The 17,530-nt window shown below is 44.7% G+C and overlaps 2 protein-coding genes across 3 annotated transcripts in view; one reads left to right on the top strand and one right to left on the bottom strand.

The window, feature by feature from the left end:
- TRAF3IP1 (TRAF3 interacting protein 1) overlaps positions 1–1,255 on the bottom strand; it is a 30,192-nt gene extending 28,937 nt beyond the window's left edge. The window contains exon 1 of the mRNA XM_060232579.1: positions 1,055–1,255. Within this exon, the coding sequence (XP_060088562.1) occupies positions 1,055–1,177 (123 nt within the window). The 5' untranslated portion in view covers positions 1,178–1,255. The remainder of the gene's footprint in view (positions 1–1,054) is intronic.
- A 7,878-nt stretch (positions 1,256–9,133) lies between these two features.
- Positions 9,134–17,530, top strand: part of LOC132566972 (UDP-glucuronosyltransferase 1-6-like) — a 77,444-nt gene continuing 69,047 nt past the window's right edge. The window contains exon 1 of one of the 2 annotated variants that reach the window (XM_060232568.1): positions 9,134–10,105. In XM_060232568.1, the coding sequence (XP_060088551.1) occupies positions 9,242–10,105 (864 nt within the window). In that variant the 5' untranslated portion in view covers positions 9,134–9,241. Of the gene's footprint in view, positions 10,106–12,261; positions 13,169–17,530 lie in introns of those variants that run through there. The other variant, XM_060232559.1, reaches the window with a different exon arrangement.

Genomic DNA, 17,530 nt, shown 5'->3' with positions numbered 1-17,530 from the left:
GCACCAAGGCAACCCACCCAGCAGCCTTCCTGATCTTGGTTGCCAGCTCTGAGTTGGGAAATACCTGGAGATTTCAGGAGTGGAGCCTCGGGTGGGTGGGGTTTGAGGAGGGACCTTTCTGGTTTATAATGCCACAGAGCCCACCCTCCAATGCAGTCATTTTCTTCAAGGGCACTGCCCTCTGGAAATCAGTTGCAATAGCTGAGATTTCCAGGACCCACCTGGAGGTTGGCAATTCTATTTCTGAAGTCTCTAAGGGGCAGCTTCTGGCAGTGGTGGACTGGCCAGGGTGTCAGCTTGCCCAATGGCAAGTGCGCCCCCTTAAACATTATACAATATGTTAAAAATGTTAATGACATTTTAGTAATTTGAAAATATAACATGTCCCAATATTATTACTGTAAAGCAACTAAAATTTACATTGTATTTAGGGTTGCCAGCTTCCAGGTGGGGCTGGGGATCTCTCGCTTTTACAATTGATCTTCCCCTGGAAAAAATGCAATCTGTATTTACATTTAGTATCTACTGTATACTGCCAGTAATATGTACAATATATCTACACTGTAACCAGGGGCCGTTTTGTACAAAAATAGGTGGTGGAGCTCATCCAGGGATTGTTATGCAGCTGCACCTACAGTTCAATGGACAAGGAGGTGGAATTCTCAGAAAGGTTCAGGAGCTGTGCTCCTGTGAGCTCCCACTGAATCTGAGGCCTGATTGTAATTACTAAAAATATATACATTTAATTTGCAAGTGTTTTAATTGTACCTTTTTTCCACTTATGTATTTTTTAAAAAAAATTGTATTTATTTCTTATACAAGTTCACTGATAGCCGTATAGCTGTGGGTGGGCCCCCTATGTCTCCTGGCAACCAATATTTTTCGACCCAGTCCGCCACTGGCTTCTGGACGCAGCAAAGGCTGCTGAAGGCCCAGCCAGCTGGGAGGTGGGCTCGCTGCACCAGCCCGCTCCTCCGTCCCCGCTCTCTCCTTCCCATCACCTGGCAACCGCGCAACGTCGCCCTCTCTCCCCCCCCCCCCCGTCCAAGCTGACCTCGCCGATCACGTCGTGCAGGTACCGGAAGGGGGGCTTGCTGAGGAGGCGCTCGGTCAGCGGCGGCTTCCGGATCACTCGGCCCAGCAGCTCCTGCGTGCGCCGGACCATGGAGCCCTCCATGGCGCCCCAGCTAGGACAGGCGCCCGCGTTGCCACCCAACTGCGCGGCCCTAGCAACTGGCGGGCGGGGGCGTGGCTCTCTCCGTCTTCCGATTGGGTGGCGGCGGCTGATGACGTATGATGTGGCCGCCCCCTTCCGCATAACGCAACCGGAAGGAGGCTCGTATCTGGGCTGCAGGAACAGTAGCCATGGGGAAAGGGCGGGAGGAAACGGTCTTTTGATTGCTACGGCCTGCTTTTTAGGAGGTAGGGACGCCTGCTTGGACTAGACCAGGGGTGTCAAACATGCAACCGCCCGAGCAACTGGCTGTCATTGGCTTCCTTCTCGCTCTCTTTTGCTTCCTTCTGCATAACAGCTTGGTTGGCAAGGCTTGCTCAATTGCACTGGAGCTACAGAGCAAAAACTATTTTCTCCATTGGCTGAGGGTCCTCCCTTGGGGAGGAAGGGGGAAGAACAGCTTGCTTTGCCAGGCTCACTTAATCACACAACAGAGCTACTGAGCCAAGCCACTCTTCACTCTGTTGGCAAAGGCTCCTCCCCCTCCAGCCTCCTGGTAACCTGGGGAAAGAAGAAAAGAGCATAGCTTCCTTTACACGAGGGGTGTTGAACTCATTTGTTATGAGGGCAGGACCTGACATAAATGAGACCTTGTCGGGCCGGGCTGCATTGTTTGGGCCGAGCCATGTGTGTACCTAGATATAAACTTTTTAAAGGACACAGACAAACATGACTAACATTTTTTAAAAAACCACTTAAAACATGCTTGGTCTTAAAGGTGCTTTCTTTGTATCTTTCCCATGGGATCCAGGGAACTGGGCAAAGGAAGCTCTGGCTCTTTCCCTCCCTCCCCAGCGACCAGGAGGGGGAGGAGCCTAAACCAATGGAGAAAACTGAGGTTTTGCTCTGTAGCTCCTATGCAATTGAGCAAGCCTTGCAAAGCAAGTTGAGTTGCAGAAGGAAACAAGAGAGGGAGAAGGAAGCAGACCAGCCAGTTGCTTGGGGGCCATATAGGAGCCCTCTGGGGGCCTGGTTCAGCCCCTGGGCCACATGTTTGACACCCCTGCTTTACACAGTTCCCTAGCTCCCATGGGAGATATACAAAGAAAGTACCTTTAAGAGCAATGAGTGCTAATGTTTTAAGCGTGTTTTAATTTTTTTTTTAAATGTATTTGTGTTTGTGTTCTTTATAAAATTTATATCTCTGCTACTTAATCTTAAATAGGTACAGACATGGCCCAGTGCAACATGTCTCGGCCCGACCCGACATGGCCCAGCCCAACAAGGTATCATTTATGTCAGATCCGACCCTCAGAACAAATGAGTTCAACACCCCTGTACAAGACAGAGCTGAGCAAAATTAAACTTGTTGGCTTGTCCCCCTCTCGTTGGCATCCTAGTTCATTGATGAGGGTCAGCCCAGAGAAAGCCATACACACTACGCACAATAATCACTCACATCATATGAGCCTGTGTTTTTTGTTGCTTTTAGGGTTGTCAGATCTGTGTTGGAAAATACCTAGAGACTTTAGGGGGGGAGGGAAGGGGCCTCAGCATGGGACAATGTCATAGAGTCTACCTTCCAAAACAGACATTTTCTCCAAGGGAGCTGATCTCTGCCAGCTGGAGATTGGTTGTAAAAGCAGGAAATCTCCAGGCCCCACCTGAAGACTTGCAACCCTAGTTGCTTTGCATTCAACCACATCTCCCTAGATCAGGAGTGTCAAACTCTTTTGTTATGAGGACCAGATCTGACATAAATGAGACCTTGTTGGGCCAGGCCATGTGTGTCATAAAATGTAAATGCAGATAGTGGAGATATAAACTTTATAAAGGACATAGACAAACACAATTTAATTTTTTTTTAATTAAAAAAAATTAAAAGATTTTTTTAAAACTTAAAATATGCTTAAAAGATTAGCACTCTTGCAATATTTTGTTTATTTAACAACTTCTGATAACTGACACCTCTTCCTCTAAATTATTGCATCAAAATCTGAAGACAGTGTCTGTGCTGTAACAATCTTGAGTATGCTGTTCAGGTGTGTGTCTGTAAGTTGCAAACCTACTTTTGATTTTTTTGAAATTCATTACAGAAATCTCATGGGCAATGTTTTAATCCAGGGGGAAACATGAAATGGCTGGGCATTGTGAGCTTTTGAACATAAGTTGTTTTGTGTACTGGTCAGCCAGAGGGGAAAATAGAGGCTGCTCTGTAGCTCCTGTGCGATTGAACATGCCTGGCAAAGCAAGCTGTGATGCAGAAGGAAGCAAGAGAAGGAGAAGGAAGCAGATGGCAGTGAGTTGCTCACAGGCCTGATAGGAGCCCTCTGGGAGTCTGATCCAGCCTTCAGGCTGCACATTTGACACCCTGCCCTAAACAGTCAGTGTTCTCACAGGCCAGAACGTGTGCTTTCCCCTCCAGATATAACTTGCCTCTCCTGATGGACATTGCACTTATTAAATGTATCGTTTATTTATTTGGTTTTCACCCCACCCTTGCTAAAATGCTCATATTGGTGTACACCTTGAACAAAACTTGGTTGGAATAATAACTTTGTTCCATTGCTTCAGACCAAGAGCCTGTCCACCTTGATAAATGGTGTACATGGTTCCTCCACAACAATTCTACACGATAGCTTAAGTCGAGAGAGGGTGACTAGACCAAGCTCACCCAGATTATTCATGGCTAAATTGGGATTTGAACACAGTTTTCTCTAGTTGCTTAAAAATGAAGAGGAGGAAGAAGAGTGGCATCATCCAACAATCAGATTTTTTTTTCTGGGGGAATGTGGCAGAACAGAGTTCCAGAACCTCTTCATGGAAACAGAGTTCTCAAAAAATGCTTAAAAGTTCCTGAGGGGCACCTGTGTGTTTTTCCTTCATTTCCCTTTTGAGAGTTCTGGCACCTCTTTTTCCAGGAAAAAAGCCTTGCCAACAATCATGCTCACCAATGGCCCACTCTCCAACATAGCACTAAAAAGTATAAAAAGAGCACTTTTACTTTGGAAATGCCCTCAAACATGAATAGTGACAGGAGGAAATAACAGTTCTGAAAAACTTCTTGCCCAGCAGTGCAAATCAGAAGCCAGATGGTGCTGTGGAAAAAAGCATGAGAAGTGAAACAGACAATGCAGGTTTTTTTGTAAGACATAAAAACCCATGCAACAATACTTCCCAGCACCACTTTGTTACTCACTCACTGAGAGTGCAGATCTGTGCCTGTCTAGGTGGCCCTGTGTGTATAACCAGCAGCACTTCCGAGAATGCTACCTGGTCCTGGCCTTTAACTTTCTGCCTAGTAACTTGAATCCTGCGTCCAGGAGCGCATGACTACATTTCCCAAAGCTCCTACTCCTTCCCAGCACTATCAACCTATCTAGACAGTGCATGGTGTCAGCAGCCCTCACACCAGGCGGGTTAGGCACCATGCGGTCAAAACGCCTGTCACAGACTCCACTCTCTGTTTTCCTAATAACAGAATCACCCACTACCAAAAGAAACATTAAAATATAGTATTATTAAAGAATATATTTTACTAAACTTTACACAGTGTCCATTACAATAGGATGGAGGAAGTGGGGGGAAAGCAGAATCAGTGGGACTCCCCACCCAAGGGAGCCAGAACACTGAAGCACACTATCCATTAAATGTAGCTGAGACACAAGTTACCCTGGAGTAAGCCTCATTGAATAAAACAAGACATCAACCTTTCTCCAAAAAGTACTAAAATGAAAAAGAAACTCTCACCTTAGCTGCAAGCCTGCTGAGTAGGGTTGCCAGCTCCAATGATCTCACTGGCAGATGAGAGACTTTCCGAGAGTGGAGTGGGGGTGGAGTGCCATGACATGCTGGTGTCACGTGGAAGTGACAGAATCCTGCTGGTGACACTCGGGGGGGGGGGGGGTTGGCAGAACTCTATGGTAAAATCACTCTCAAGCCATAGAGTTTTGCCCCCAAAACAGTGTCACCATGCAGCATCGCCAGGCCTCAGATTCAGTGGGAGCTCACAGGAGCACAGCTCCTGAACCTTTCCGAGAGTTCCACCTTCTTGTCCAATGAATGGTATTGCAGCTGCATAACAATCCCTGGATGAGCTCCACCACCTATTTTTCTACAAGACGACCCCTGAGCATCGCCAACATGATGACATCACTTCAGCATCACACCTGCATGTCTTGGTTGGGGATGGGTTCCCCCCTGCTAGTTAGCTGGCCAGCAGCAGGCAAGAACCCAAAAACCTGGGGGATTCCTGCCCCCAACTGGGGAATGGCATCCCTACTGCTGAGTCATGTCCTGGAGGTATTCCCTCACACTCTGTCTTCCCCTGTGTCCCTGAGTTGTTCTCGTCTGCTTCCATAACTCACTCAGTTTCACATATATTAATACCTCTCCCTCTACCACCCCCAGCAATATCAGACCACTATGAGTCATCTTGGGCATGGTCTCCATGGCCTCTTTGTCCCCACATGAGCTATAGGGTTGTCAGGTCCCCCCTGGCCACTAACAAGTGATAAGCTACCAGGTTGTCATCTGCTGACATGCAGTTTAGCTTTCATCAGCAAACCAGAGGCCAGGACAGAATTCTACAGACAGCCACAGTCCTGTCCAGTAGCTGCCCAATCAGCTCAGGAGGATGGAATAGGGCCTGTCACAGATCTGAACAGTCAGACAATACATATGGCATTAGGCCATGTCAATCAGAAAAGAAAATGTATTATGTTTCACTCAGTGATCCCTACACTTGTTGTGAGAACAGTTTGAGATGGCTGCAGTGTGCAAAATGCATAAGGATGTTTGAGTGAAATGTACTAAAATTTCTTTTCCTACAGCACCATCACTTTAAAGGGGGCTACTGTGAACCCATGTTGGGGGCCTCTGCCACTGCAGCTTGGCCCAAGATGCAATATGCCACCATCTTGGGGCACTCCTCATGGGCTCCACCCTTTCTGCATACCAGGCATTGGGAAAAACTGATGCAGCAGAATATGACATGGTTATGAGAATGCAATTCCAGAAATTCCACATGAACAAGAGACCCATGACAATGCTTTTGATCAGATCCCAGGACCAAGGAGAAACTCTGTATGAAATGGCCTATACATGAGAGGAACATGAAAGGAAGTGGCTAGCAACTGTTTGAACATATGCTGACACCTTTACCTATAAGATTGCCTCTGCAACTTCGCACCCGGCTCAACTGTTCAATACAATTCGGACCCTTACAACTCTGCCACAAGGCAGACCAAATTCTAAAGAATTGGAGACTGGCTGTGAGGCTTTTGCGAACTTTTTTGCAGATAAGGTCGCATTACTCCGCTACGACTCTCCCGCCATATTGGAGACAGTATGGGAACCTGAGGCTCCATGCCTGTCTTCAGAGTGTGTACTGGATGGTTTCAGCGCTCTCAGTCTGGAGGAAGTGGACAGAATTCTCGCTTCTGCTCGCCCTACAACTTGCAATCTGGACACTTGCCCCTCCTGGCTTATTAAAGCTTGCCAGAGGGAGCTCAGATATCCTGTACGGGATATCATAAACAGATCCCTGATGAAAGGGCATTTTCCAGCACCTCTGAAAGAGGCCGTGGTCCGCCCTCTATTGAAGAAACCAACTTTAGACCTAGCCGAATTGACACACTATCGGCCGGTTTTGAATTTACCCTTTTTGGGTAAACTCATTGAGAGGGCAGTGGCGTTGCAGTTGCAGAGTTTTCTGGAGGATGCTTCCGTTCTCGACCCCCATCAGTCCGGTTTCCATCCGGGCCATGGGACGGAGACGGTGCTGGTCGCTCTGATGGATGACCTCCAGCGACATCTGGATCGAGGCGGCTCGGCGGTGCTGGTGTTGTTGGACCTATCGGCAGCGTTCGATACGGTCGACCACCGGCTGCTGACTTGCCGTCTCGCCGACGTGGGGATTCAGGGGTTGGCCTTACAGTGGCTTTCCTCTTTCCTTGATGGTCGGGGACAAAGGGTGGCAGTTGGGGGTGAGCTGTCCCAGAGGCACGCGCTGGATTGTGGGGTGCCTCAGGGGGCAGTTCTTTCCCCAATGTTATTTAATATCTACATGCACCCCCTTGCCCAGATTGCCCGGAGGCATGGGCTGGGCTGTCACCAGTACGCTGATGACACCCAGCTCTATCTACTCATGGACGGCCGGCCTGATTCTGTCCCAGAAAACCTGGACCAGGCATTACAAGCCGTGGCTAGATGGCTCAGGCTGAGTAGGCTGAAACTCAATCCAGCGAAGACAGAGGTCCTTTGCTTGGGTCGCCGTGGTCTTGGGGGGGGGAAATTCCCCTTCCAGCCCTTGACGGTGTGCCACTGACAATGGCGCACAGGGTCAAGAGCTTGGGGGTACTACTTGAGCCTGCCTTATCTATGGAGGCCCAGGTAGCAGCCACTGCTAAGTCCGCTTTTTTTCATCTTAGGCGGGCGAGGCAGTTGGCTCCCTTCCTGGAGCGGGATGATCTAGCAACAGTGATCCATGCAACGGTCACCTCAAGGTTGGATTACTGTAATGCCCTCTACATGGGGCTGCCCCTGTGCCGAACCCGGAAGTTGCAGCTAGTGCAGAACGCCGCCGCCCGGCTGCTATTAGGGCTCCCTAGATGGGAGCACATTCAGCCGGGCCTTCGGGGACTGCACTGGCTGCCAATAATTTACCGAGTCGGTACAAGGTGCTGGTTATCACCTTTAAAGCCCTATATGGTCTAGGACCTGCCTACCTTAGGGACCGTTTCTTCCCATATGTTCCTCAGAGAGTACTGCGATCTGGCTCCCAAAATCTGCTCACAATCCCCGGGCCAAAGGAGGCCCGGTTGAAGTCAACCAGGGACAGGGCCTTCTCAATAACAGCCCCTTGCTGGTGGAACAAGTTACCGGAAGAGGTCAGGGCCCTGCGGGATATTGGACAATTCCGCAGGGCCTGTAAGACAGTCCTCTTCTGGTTGGCCTACAACTGACCGGCATCAAACCACCAAACTATCAAAATGTTGAAGGAAGTGTATAGATTGTATGCTGTTGGACTGATGCACTGTTTTAATGTTTTTAATGTTTTAATTTTCTAATTATGTATATTCTTATTATATTTAAAATTTGAATTTTATGTTAGAATCCTTGTGTTGTAAGCCGCCCTGAGCCCGCTTCGGTGGGGTAGGGCGGGATATAAATAAAATAAAATAAATAAATAAAATTGGGATGGAGCAGTTTTTATGTGTGTGTGATGCAACAGCATCCTGAGAATTTGGCAGAGTTGGCAAAAATGATGAAATATTTATTGGGCTTCCAAAATATTCTTCACCTCCGTGGAACTTTTTACAGTCTGATGCATTCCCTTCTCTTCAACCCAACAGAAGGAAATTGTAGGATCCTGCTCATTGTTTGAATTTTTTTTTTCAAATAACGTTTTCTTAGTCTAGACTGTCAGTCAATGGCAAGATGCTTCCTTAACCATGATTTGGTATTATGGCTGAATTAAATCTAAGACTGACTTTTCTCTTAGCATATAACTTAGACCTCGGTGAGTTACAAAAATTACTTGGTTCTCTTTAGTATTCCATTGTCTTGCCCCAAATCAGCTTCCTCTCTTAATGAACTGGTCTACCTAGGGCCTGTAGTCATTTAACCAATTAGCTATCATACTGCATAGCTGTTTGATTCCCCACTCCTCCTCCACATGAAGTCTGCTGGGTGACCTTGGGCCATTCACAGTACTTTCAGAACTCTCTCAGCCCCACCTACTTCATAAGGTGCTTGTTGTGGGGAGAGGAAGGGGAGGCGATGGTAATCTGCTTTGAGAGTCTTTAAGGTAGAGAAAAGCAGAGTACTAAAAACTTTTCTAACTGCAGTTAATCTTCCTTCAGTGTTTACTGTTTCACCTGATGCAACCTTTACAGGGTAAACATTCTCACAGAACTGTTCTGCCATGCAGTGCCCACAGATTATGCTGAACTAATAATTAACAAAGTCTGAGAGCAGGAAAGGTTTAGATTTCTTTCTCATTACTGAACTTAAGAAGCAGGCAAAAGGTTCTTTTAATTGATACCATTTTTCCAAGAAGAGAAGATGACTTTTCTACTTCTCCAGCCTAACAGATTGGCTAGCTGGCTTTTCTTTTTACTAAGTGCCTTCAACTTGGTTGAAAGTAAGAAGCTACTAGTGATTCCTCAAGATGGAAGCCACTGGCTCAGCATGCGTAGTGTGGCAGAGAAACTTCACGAAAGAGGACATGAAATAGTGGTGGTGGCACCAGAAACAAATTTGCTCTTGAGGGAATCAGAGTATTATGAGAGGAAAACGTACCCAGTGCCATATTCAGAAGAGGAACTCAAAGAGAGATTTCAAAAGTTTGCTAAAAACTTGTTCCATAGGGTTCCTTTTCCTTACACGATTCTTCAAGAATACCGGAACAACATGTATATAATAGACCTGTTTTTCTACAACTGTGACAGTCTTCTGAAGAACAGAGAAGTCATACAGTACCTGGAACAAAATCATTTCGATGCACTGTTGACAGATCCAGCATTGCCATGCGGAGTCATCCTTGCTGAACATCTCTCTATCCCCTCTGTGTACTTCTTTCGTGGATTCCCGTGCAGTTTAGAGCACGCCATTTGTAAATCTCCTAACCCTGTTTCCTACATCCCACGATGCTATACCAGGCACACGGACCGAATGACCTTCCCCCAACGTGTGGTTAATCTAGTTTTTAATTCTTTTGAGACCTCACTTTTTAAGACTCTTTATAACAAGTATCAAGATATCGCTTCAGAGTTCCTACAGAGAGAGATTCATTTGCCAACGCTTTACAGAAACGCCTCAATCTGGCTGCTGCGCTATGACTTTGTGTTTGAGTTTCCCCGGCCTGTTATGCCTAACATGGTCTTCATAGGAGGTATCAACTGTGAGGAAAGAAAACTCTTGCCACAGGTATGCCATCTTTTTATGGTGACAAAGTCTGTAAGGAATATATGTTCATTTAAATAGGAAAGGATGTGTGAGTGTCATGATATGTGGACCAAACAAGAATCAATAATGACATCTATGCATATAAACCAGGAGTGTGTGGCTTCTTCATTACCAGCGTCATGAACAGGGCCTTGTTTTCTGGAAAAAGAGGTGCCAGAACTCTCAAGAGGGAAATGAAGGAGAAACACATGGGTGCCCCTCATGAACTTTTAAACATTACAAAAAAAACTGTTTCCACAAAGAGGTTCTGGAATTCTGTTCCACCACATTCCCCCAGAAAAAAAAGCCCTGTTACCAAAGAAGCAGAAGAAGCCCAAAAGCTTGCATAGTCCAGAGAAAAGGTTCAAAAGCAAGTCCAGGGTGTAGACAAAAAAAATTAGGACTGTCAGTGAACATAAGAAGCAGCTGAGGCTAGTCCAGGCCTGGTGTGACCCAGTAGGCCAGGTAGACAGCCACCTAAGGGGCCACCTGGCCACAGGCTGTCATCTGCTTCATTTTCCCTTGCCTGCTTTTTTTGGTTGCCATTTTGTGTTTCTCGCTGGACAGGCCAGAGCAGCAAAGCAACCTTTCCCTCTCCCCCCCTGCCTTTTCCCAAAGGGAGGAGGAGAGAGGAGCAGACTCAGCCAATGAGGGAGCTTGGCTCTGCAGCTCTGCTGGGTGATTAAGTTTGCCAGGCTCAATTAATCACCCTGCAGAGCTACTGAGACAAGCCTCTCTTCCTTCTAATGAATGGCTGAGGCTCCTCCCCCTCCTCTTGCCCAAGGGAAGAAAAGAAAGAGCCAGAGCTTCTTTTGCATAGTCCCCACAATAAAGAGAGCTACAAAGAGTGCTTTTAAGACTAGCAATGTTTTTGTGAAGGTATGAGTTTTTTGCCTTGCTAGAGAGAGAGAGAGAGTTTTGTTGGGCTTGTTAAGGGTGTCACTGGGTTTTCTCCTCTTTTTCACTGTACTCATGCCCTCCAGTCTTTCTCAATAGGAAAGCATGTGAACTATTTAGAAAAGAAATATCAAAATTAGGCTGAGCGTGTGTTCCACCTCAGGTTTACCAGCAAAATTTCCTTAATTTTTCTTTCACATTTTCTTTTGATTAGGGATCTTGAATTTAGACTTCCCAGATAGTAGGCTGATACTGACCACTGTACATGGCTGTCTCTCTGTTCTTGTAGTTGTTTTTTGGGGGGGAATTTTTTTTTAGGTGTAGTCTTTTTTCTGGGGAAAAGTATAGTTTTGTAGACAAGCACATAGCCCTCAGTCTGTGCCATGGTGCCTTCACATGTTCTTGACTAGTACATGAAGCAACTTCTGTACAAAAGCTCACAGTGTCCAGTTGCTTCGTGTTCCTCTGGGTCTTAGCCTCAAAGCATTGAGATATCTGTAATGAATGTCAATGAATCAAAAGTAAGTTTGCAACTTACAGATTGTAAGTTGCTATTCAAGTAAAACTTACCTGAACAGCACATATTCAAGACTTACATATTCAGGTAAGTTTTACCTGAACAGCACATATTCAAGACTGGTTCAGCACAGACATTTTCTGCAGTTTTTGATGCAATAATTCATAGCAAGAGGTGACATTTATCAGAGACTGTAAAACAAAATATTGCAAGCATGCTAATATTTAAGCAAATTTTATTTTAAGTTTAAAAAAATCTTTAATTGTGTGTCTGTGCCCTTTATAAAGTTTATATGTCCGCTATCTGGCATTACATTTTATGATACACATGGCCCGGCCCGACAAGGTCTCATTTATGTCAAATCCAGCCCTCATAACAAATGAGTTCAACACCCCTGCTTTAGAATCTGTGGTTTGCTCTTTTGTAACTGAAAACCAGTGGCCTTTGATTCCTTGATTGGACCTAACCTAAGATACCCCAAGTGTGTTACACATTATTTTATTTTTGCCTTGGGCACCCATGCGTGTTGAAGGATCTGTCAGTGATAAAGGCAGGCAAGTTTCAGCTGCCAATCAAGAATTCCATTTCACTGGGGGGAGGGGGGAGTTTCTAGGTCAGAGGTGCTTAATCAGCAACCTCATTTTTAATATTAACCATTAACAAAGAAAGGGGGTGGGAAGCAGAGGGACACTTAAGGAACAAGAAGTGTGTGCTTTTCACTCAAATTTTTAAAAGGAGCTTCGTGCTTAGGTGTAGTGTTCTTAGAGATGGAGCCTTCCTTTCCTCGCCTCAGTGCTCCTGCCATCTCTTTTCTCTTTGTGCTCACAACCATCTCCTTTGGAGAAGGTGGAAGGCTGTTAGTTATCGCTCCAGATGGAAGCCACTGGCTCAGCATGCTCACTGTAATAGAGAAGCTCAGTGAAAGAGGTCATGAAATAGTGGCAGTGGCCCCAGAAGTGAATTTGCTTTTTAAGGACTCCAAGTATTACACCAAGATCACACACGCAGTGCCGTACATGGCAGATGAGCTTGCTCATCGATTCCGCTTGTTTGGCAACCAGCCCTTTGATGAAGTACCTTTTCATTCCATGGTCATAGGAGCATTTAAGAGCATGATGTTTCTTGCTGAGTTGTTTTTCATGAATTGTGAGAGCCTTTTGAAGAACAGAGAAATCATGCAAACCTTAGAAGACAGTACATTTGATGCACTGTTCACAGATCCGGCTTTGCCATGCGGAGTGATCCTTGCTGAACATCTCTCCCTCCCTTCCGTATACTTCTTCCGTGGATTCCCATTCAGCTTAGAGCTTGCAGCCACCAAGTGCCCAAACCCAGTTTCCTATGTCCCAAGATCCTATAGCTCCTTCACAGATCACATGACCTTTACACAGCGATTGTCAAACCTGTTAATTAGCTTCTTAGAGACACCGCTTTTAAACATTTTCCATACAAAATACCAAGAGATTGCTTCAGAGCTTCTTGGGAGAGAAGTGCATTTACCAGCCCTTTACAGAAATGGCTCCGTTTGGCTTTTACGATATGACTTTGTGTTTGAGTATCCTAGACCAGTTATGCCCAACATGGTCTTAATCGGAGGGATCAATTGTGAAGAAAGAAAAGTCCTGTCACAGGTAGGTGGGATACATCAATGCTTTACTCTCAGCTTTTCAGTAACAATGGATGCTTTGCTATTAATAAAGTCACATGTGTGAAATCCAGGGTTTGTAGAAGTGGTTTTGTGTCTCCCCAGTCTGGAAGCAAAAGGGTATGGAATAGCTGTGTTCCACAATTGGGTATTACATGACCAAAGACAAATAAATGTTGCTTTCCCTCTATAATCTGTGGAGCATGATGAAGTGAAGTTATTCTACCAGGGATCCGGCAGTATTTCATTTCATTTATTTAGATTTACAGTCCACCCTCCCCGGTAGCAGTAGTTGTAGTAGTTGTCTGAACTGCTTTTCTATTTATGTTGCTTTAGTTTTATTTTTACTGCTTTTCTTTTGAATCATTACATAGTTTTAAAAAATGCAAGTAGATACATATACTCTGTTCATGGATAGTAAAATTTATACCCTTATTAGCCCTATCTCGCTGTTACAATGTAGTGTGCCAGCTGTTGGAGTAGTTGTGAAACCAAGAACAAGAAAAGCAGTAAGGCAGGGAGAGGAAAAGATGATTCTGGGCATACCATCCCACAATCTGAAGCAGTCTGAAAGTGCTGGGGTGCTTTGCAAACTAATTACGTTCAACTGTGCTTTCCTTGTTTATCTTAGACATGCTGAGTCCAAGAAGCTGTGGCCATTCTCCCTTTGAAAATGTAAATGCCAGTGGTTGTTAGGAGAAATTATCTTCATTCCTCTTTACCCAGTTTCTCTTCAAATCTAGTAATCGAGCTAGAATCAAATGATTCCTGTGGAGAGTTATTACTTCCAGTTTAACAATTTCAAGTCCTACATGAACAGCTAGGGCTACCTACCTGGCACTCCTGAACGCAGAGTCAATGTGGTTTAAGACTATCTTTAAGAAACCGTTGGCTCTTAATGGTAGCCCTGGACACTTTCGAGGCTCTGGGCTTTCATACAGCATTTGCTTTGGTGAGAAATCATGTAAGATCAATTGATCACCAAAGCTCTGCCTTTAGAGCATGGCGCAACACCAATTTTTTGATGTTCCAAAATCTCTTTTATACTTATTTGTTGTCTTCACGAAGCCTGTGAAAGGGGTTCATTTGGGCCAAACTAAATGCTCCCTTTATGAGGGTAAGGTTCATGTGTTTACCGTATTCATCTTTAGAAGAGGAGGTCTGGGAAGTTACAGGCCAGTCAGTCTGACTTCAATACCGGGAAAGTTGGTGGAGACCATTATCAAAGAGAGAATGAATAGGCACATTGATGAACAAAAGTTATTGAGGAAGACTCAGCATGGGTACTGTAGGAGAAGATCTTGTCTCACTAACCTGTTAGAGTTCTTTGAGGGGTGAACAAACATGTGGACAAATGGGACCCAACTGATGTTGTTAACTTGACTTCCATAAAGCTTTTGATAAAGTTCCTCATCAAAGGCTCCTTAGTAAGCTCGAGAGTCATGGGGTAAAAAGGACAAGTCCTCTTGTGGATCAAAAACTGGCTAATTAATAGGAAACAGAGTGAGTATAAATGGGCAGTTTTTGCAGTGGAGGGTGGTAATCAGCAGGGTACCGCAGGGCTCAGTACTGGGTCCGGTGCTTTTTAACTTGTTAATTAATGATTTGGAGTTGGGAGTAAGCAGTGAAGTGGCTAAGTTTGCAGGACACTAAGTTGTTCAGGGTGGTGAGAACCAGAGAGGATTGTGAGGCACTCCAAAGGGATCTGTTGTGGCTGGGCAAATGGGCATCAACATGGCAAATGAGGTTCAATGTGGCCAAGTGCAAAGTAATGGACATTGGGGCCAAAAATCCTAACTATAAATACAAGTTGATGGGATGTGAACTGGAGGAGACTGACCAAGAGTGAGATCTTGGGGTCATAGTAGATAACTCACGGAGACTGTCAAGACAGTGTGCAACTGCAATAAATGCTGTGCTGGGAATTATTAGGAAGGAATTGAAAGCAATCAGCCAGTATCATAATGCCCCTGTATAAATTGATGGTGTGGTCTCATTTGGAGTACTGTGTACAATTCTGGTCACCACACCTCAAAAAAGGTATTATAGCATTGGAAAAAGTGTAGAAAAGGGCAACTAAAAGGATTAATGAGTTGGAACACTTTCCCTATGAAGAAAGGTTAGAACGCTTGGGGTTCTTTAGCTTGGAGAAACGTTGACTGAGGGGTTTAATGATAGAGGTCTACAAGATTATGCATGGGATAGAGAAGGTAGAAAAAGAAGTACTTTTCTCCCTTTCTCACAATATGAGAACTCATGGACATTCAATGAAATTGCTGAGCAGTTGGGCTAGAATGGATAAAAGGATAGCATGGCCAAGGACCTGTCTATCTAAGGGATCTGTTGAGGATGGGCAAATGGGCATCAACATGGCAAATGAGGTTCAATGTGGCCTTTCCCCATATATACCCCAGAGAGCACTGTGTTCAGGAAGTCAGCATCTATTATCTATCCCTGGACCAAGGGAGGCCAGATTATGCTCTACACAGGCAAGGGCCTTCTCTGTGGCAGCGCCTGTTTTATGGAATGCACTCCCAGAGGCCACGAGAGCCCTGTGGGATCTCTCCCAGTTCCGCAGGGCCTGTAAAACAGACCTTTTCCCGCAGGCCTACAGTAACTAATGTGTGAGGAGCTGCCACCGTTATGTTGCTGAATACTATCATCCATTTATAAGACACCTAATAGAGCAATTACAGAGAATTAAGAACTGAAATGAAGCTGGACCGCCTATGTAGGAAATTTTATAGCACCATTTTAAAGTTTAAATTATAAATTGTTTATATGTTGATTTTATAATTATAAGGTATTGTTATTATTGTATTATGACTGTGAGCCGCCCAGAGTCTGAATGGAGTGGGTGGCATATAAATTTAAAGTAAGTAAGTAAATAAATAAAACTTCTTCACCCAAAGGGTGATTAACACATTGAATGCACTGAGGCTTCCTGTGTGAGTTTCCAACAGAGCTGAAGTCCTCTGGATAAGGGAGCAACTTAATCCTTTGTTCAGGGTAGTAAAGAGCCTTTACCAGGTTCTCTGCCTGCAATTTCTCAGTTAGAGAATTGCCCAGGATGACGTATAAAATTCTTGGAGTCGTTGATCTCAGCTGAAGATTGGTAATGGAGGTTATCTTTCTGACGCTTGGCAGAGCCGGCTAGGAAGAGAAGCGTCGTCTAGCATCTACAAGGGATTAAGAGCCATTAAATTGGCTTAAGCATGATTGGACCTCACTCTCTTATGGGACTGATTAACCTTTGAAAGACCAGGAAGACCGAAGTTAAAAGAACATAGCTGTGAAGGTACTTTGATTATTATCTATCACTGCAGGACATTTCTAAGCTAATCTAAATAACAACAGAAGGTGGAAAAGCTTGAACAGGAACGAAAGTGTGGGGAGGAGGAAAGACTGAAATTTGGACTTGTTAAATTAAAGGCATTGATAGAATTTGGGAAAGAAAGAAATTGCTTTGAATACCTGTCGTCTGTGACGTGGGCTTCTGTGTTTTGACTCTGTGCTTGCGATCGGCATAACAAGCATTCAAAGACTGCGATACTTGGATTGAGAGTTGAGCCGAGTGATCCAGGAAGTAAAAGTGGAAAGTGTGCTGACAACCAATAAAACCAATAGTTGGAGAACGTGAAGCAGGAAGTGAAAGGAAGGAGAGAAGACTAAGAAGAAGGTCCTTGCTAGGATTTTTTTAACCATAGAGAAAGTACGATTGCCATTTTGAAGGAGGGGAAATTGCCAAAAATTCTTAAAAATCAATATCTCAGCCCAGGAAGATAGGAGAAAGACGACATTAGTCTTACTTTAACCAGCAAGTTTTAAGCCACTGGACTTGGTGCTGAATTTAGATTTGGAGACCCCTGAATCTTAGAAGAAAGATTAACCCGTGCAAGATCTCATTCTTTAGACAAAATGCAAAGCCAGTTTGATGCTTTGGAAGCCAGGATTATGAAAGGCGTGGAGATGATACTGGCTAGTAAAAAAGAGCTTAAGAAAGATATTGGAAATATTAAAAAAGAAATTGAAGATTTTAAAGATGAACTAGGTATGGTTAAAAACAGAGTCAAGGGGGTTGAAAAGAAAGTTGACATACATGCTTCCACCCTACTGAAACTGCAAGAGAAGGTAACAATCCATGACTGCAGATTAATGGAAACTCAAGTGCGTCTGAGAGGAATACCTGAAGAGGAGGGAACTGATTTAATGGACTATATGGTAAAAATAATTGCTGACTATTTAGAAGAAGATCCTGAAAAATTTAGAGATATGCTGGACAGTGTTTATAGAGTTAATTCATCATATGCAAAAGACAAAGGCCTACCAAGAGACATAGTTATAAGAC

Source organism: Heteronotia binoei, chromosome 1 (assembly GCF_032191835.1).
Source record: "Heteronotia binoei isolate CCM8104 ecotype False Entrance Well chromosome 1, APGP_CSIRO_Hbin_v1, whole genome shotgun sequence".
Classification (NCBI taxonomy): domain Eukaryota; kingdom Metazoa; phylum Chordata; class Lepidosauria; order Squamata; family Gekkonidae; genus Heteronotia; species Heteronotia binoei.
The sequence above is the reverse complement of the archived record's forward strand: the minus strand, read 5'-3'. Positions and strand labels throughout refer to the sequence as shown.